This window comes from Perkinsus marinus, assembly GCF_000006405.1.
Source record: "Perkinsus marinus ATCC 50983 genomic scaffold scf_1104296934326, whole genome shotgun sequence".
Lineage (NCBI taxonomy): Eukaryota > Perkinsozoa > Perkinsida > Perkinsidae > Perkinsus > Perkinsus marinus.
The window spans coordinates 1-1,935 of NW_003214846.1; the positions used below are offsets into that span (position 1 = coordinate 1).

A 1,935-nucleotide genomic window follows, 5' to 3' on the forward strand; every position below is an offset into this window, starting at 1 on the left:
CTTGAGTCAGGAGGCTGTGGATGAGAGAAGCCTTCACCTTATTCAAGTCAGTACGATCAGACAGCGGAATATGATCATAAGCAACCTGCACTTTATCTTCCAAGAACAGCGGAACATATTCATAAGCCTTCTCACCCCAATTATAAAATTTGGCTATCGTCTCGAACTTCTTAAACCAACCCTCGATCTTGGCAATAGTCAACTTAGAACCCGTTAAGGACGCAGGGGTAATCTTCAGTTGCATATTAGAAGTCGACTCGGATACCATTGCATATAGAGGACAACTTGAAGAAGGGCGTCTTCTGCTTGTCGAAGGAGCTGCTACCAAGTTATAGAGAAGTCGTTAGACTAACTCAACAGTAGATCACAATGATGATCCAACTTCACTCACTACTAATATAACACTTATACATTGCAAAGCTAGGCTAGGATACGAATGGCACAATAGGGACAGATATACTTTGTGTGCTAGGATATTTATCCTACAATAGTGCTCAGAGACTGTTATGTTGATGCAAGTATCATTGGTTGGGGCATTTGCATCTATAGACAGCCTCAAGTTGGTAACAAATAGGGGTCGGAATGGTTGTTTCAGGAAACAGCTGGTATTTTTAAGAAGCAACAGGTGGTCCATCACATTAACAGAAAGGAACTTTGGGCACTATCTCGTGCGGTAATCTTTTTACATTCGCTATTATTGAATTCGGTTGGTCGGCTGATGGTTCCTATTGAATAGATAGTTGTTCTATGTGATTCTCAAACAGCGTGTCGATGGAGTGTCAACACCCGGTGCGCTTCGAATAGTGTGGAGAAGGTTGCTGTTCGTCGATTATCATTCTCTATTCAAGAGATTATTGGTGACCTCAAGGAGGCTGGTGTACGATGGACTCTTAGGAAGGTGGTTAGCTCTGAGAGCCGAGCAGATTCTCTTAGTCGTCTGGGGGTCGCATTAAAAGGCCTCGAGATAGTAGATGATGATCTTCCTGCTGTGTTCGAGTCCAGGCCAATATCACATGTGTTACATTTGGCTCATAATGTGGAATCCACATTGTGGATATTGAGCGTCTTATTCGTACTCAGCGTGAGTCAAAGCTCTATGATGAGGTTGTGAAGGTGCTGTTAGATGAGAGCAATGATACTACTTCACCTGCGGTGAAGAAAGCTTTGGAACGGAAGCGGCTTCGTGATGATGGTGTTCTACTTTCACCAACATATCCTCACGGTGATCTTACTCAGAGTCCTAGGGAAGTGATTTTCATTCCAACGGACACTGAGGAAGGTTTAGCTGAGGCTTACCGAGTTGTAGACGGATATCATCAAGCAGCCCATTTCAATGCTCGTTATATAAAATGGCAAGTGAGCCGTGGCTTTCATATCCCGAGTTTGGGCCGTATCGTTGGTGATATTTGTCGGCGATGTGACCGTTGTCAGCTGGCAGCAACGAGTCGTTTCTTTGAGGGAGTGTTTGGTCCTACCGATGAGGCTGCTCATTCGGTCAGATCAGAGGTGGCTATAGACTTCTGTGGTTCTTTTCCGAGAGATTCCGATACCGGTTTTACCAGTGCTATGGTTTTAGTCTACCTATATTCACATTTCGTCTTTGTTTGTGGGCTTAAAAACCAGGGAGGTGCTGCTGCTTCCGAGGCTATAGATAAGATTTGTGACGTGGTGGGTACCGAACGATAGACCGTTTTTGGGTTCTACACCGTTCCAGATATTTTATGGAAGATCTCGTAATCATGAAGAGAAACTCCGCTATGATGGTATCCCCTCAACTGGTAGTCCTGCTTTGGCTAATTTGAATGACCAGAGACGTGCAGTTCGGGAAGATTTTGAGCAACAACGTGAAAGCCGTCATCCTGATCGCTCTTATCGACCCCGCTCACTCAAGTTGAAGCCTGGTCAACGTGTGGTGATCTATCGTTCAACTACTAA

The 1,935-nt window shown here is 44.6% G+C and overlaps 1 protein-coding gene across 1 annotated transcript; it reads right to left on the bottom strand.

Annotated features, from left to right (window-relative positions):
- Window positions 1-37: 37 nt before the first annotated feature.
- Pmar_PMAR026432 (hypothetical protein) lies at window positions 38-268 on the bottom strand (the record flags this gene model as incomplete). Its single annotated transcript, XM_002784945.1, has 1 exon — window positions 38-268. A coding segment is annotated over one exon (231 nt), but the record flags the coding sequence as incomplete, so codon positions are not given.
- Between the last annotated feature and the right edge of the window lie 1,667 nt (window positions 269-1,935).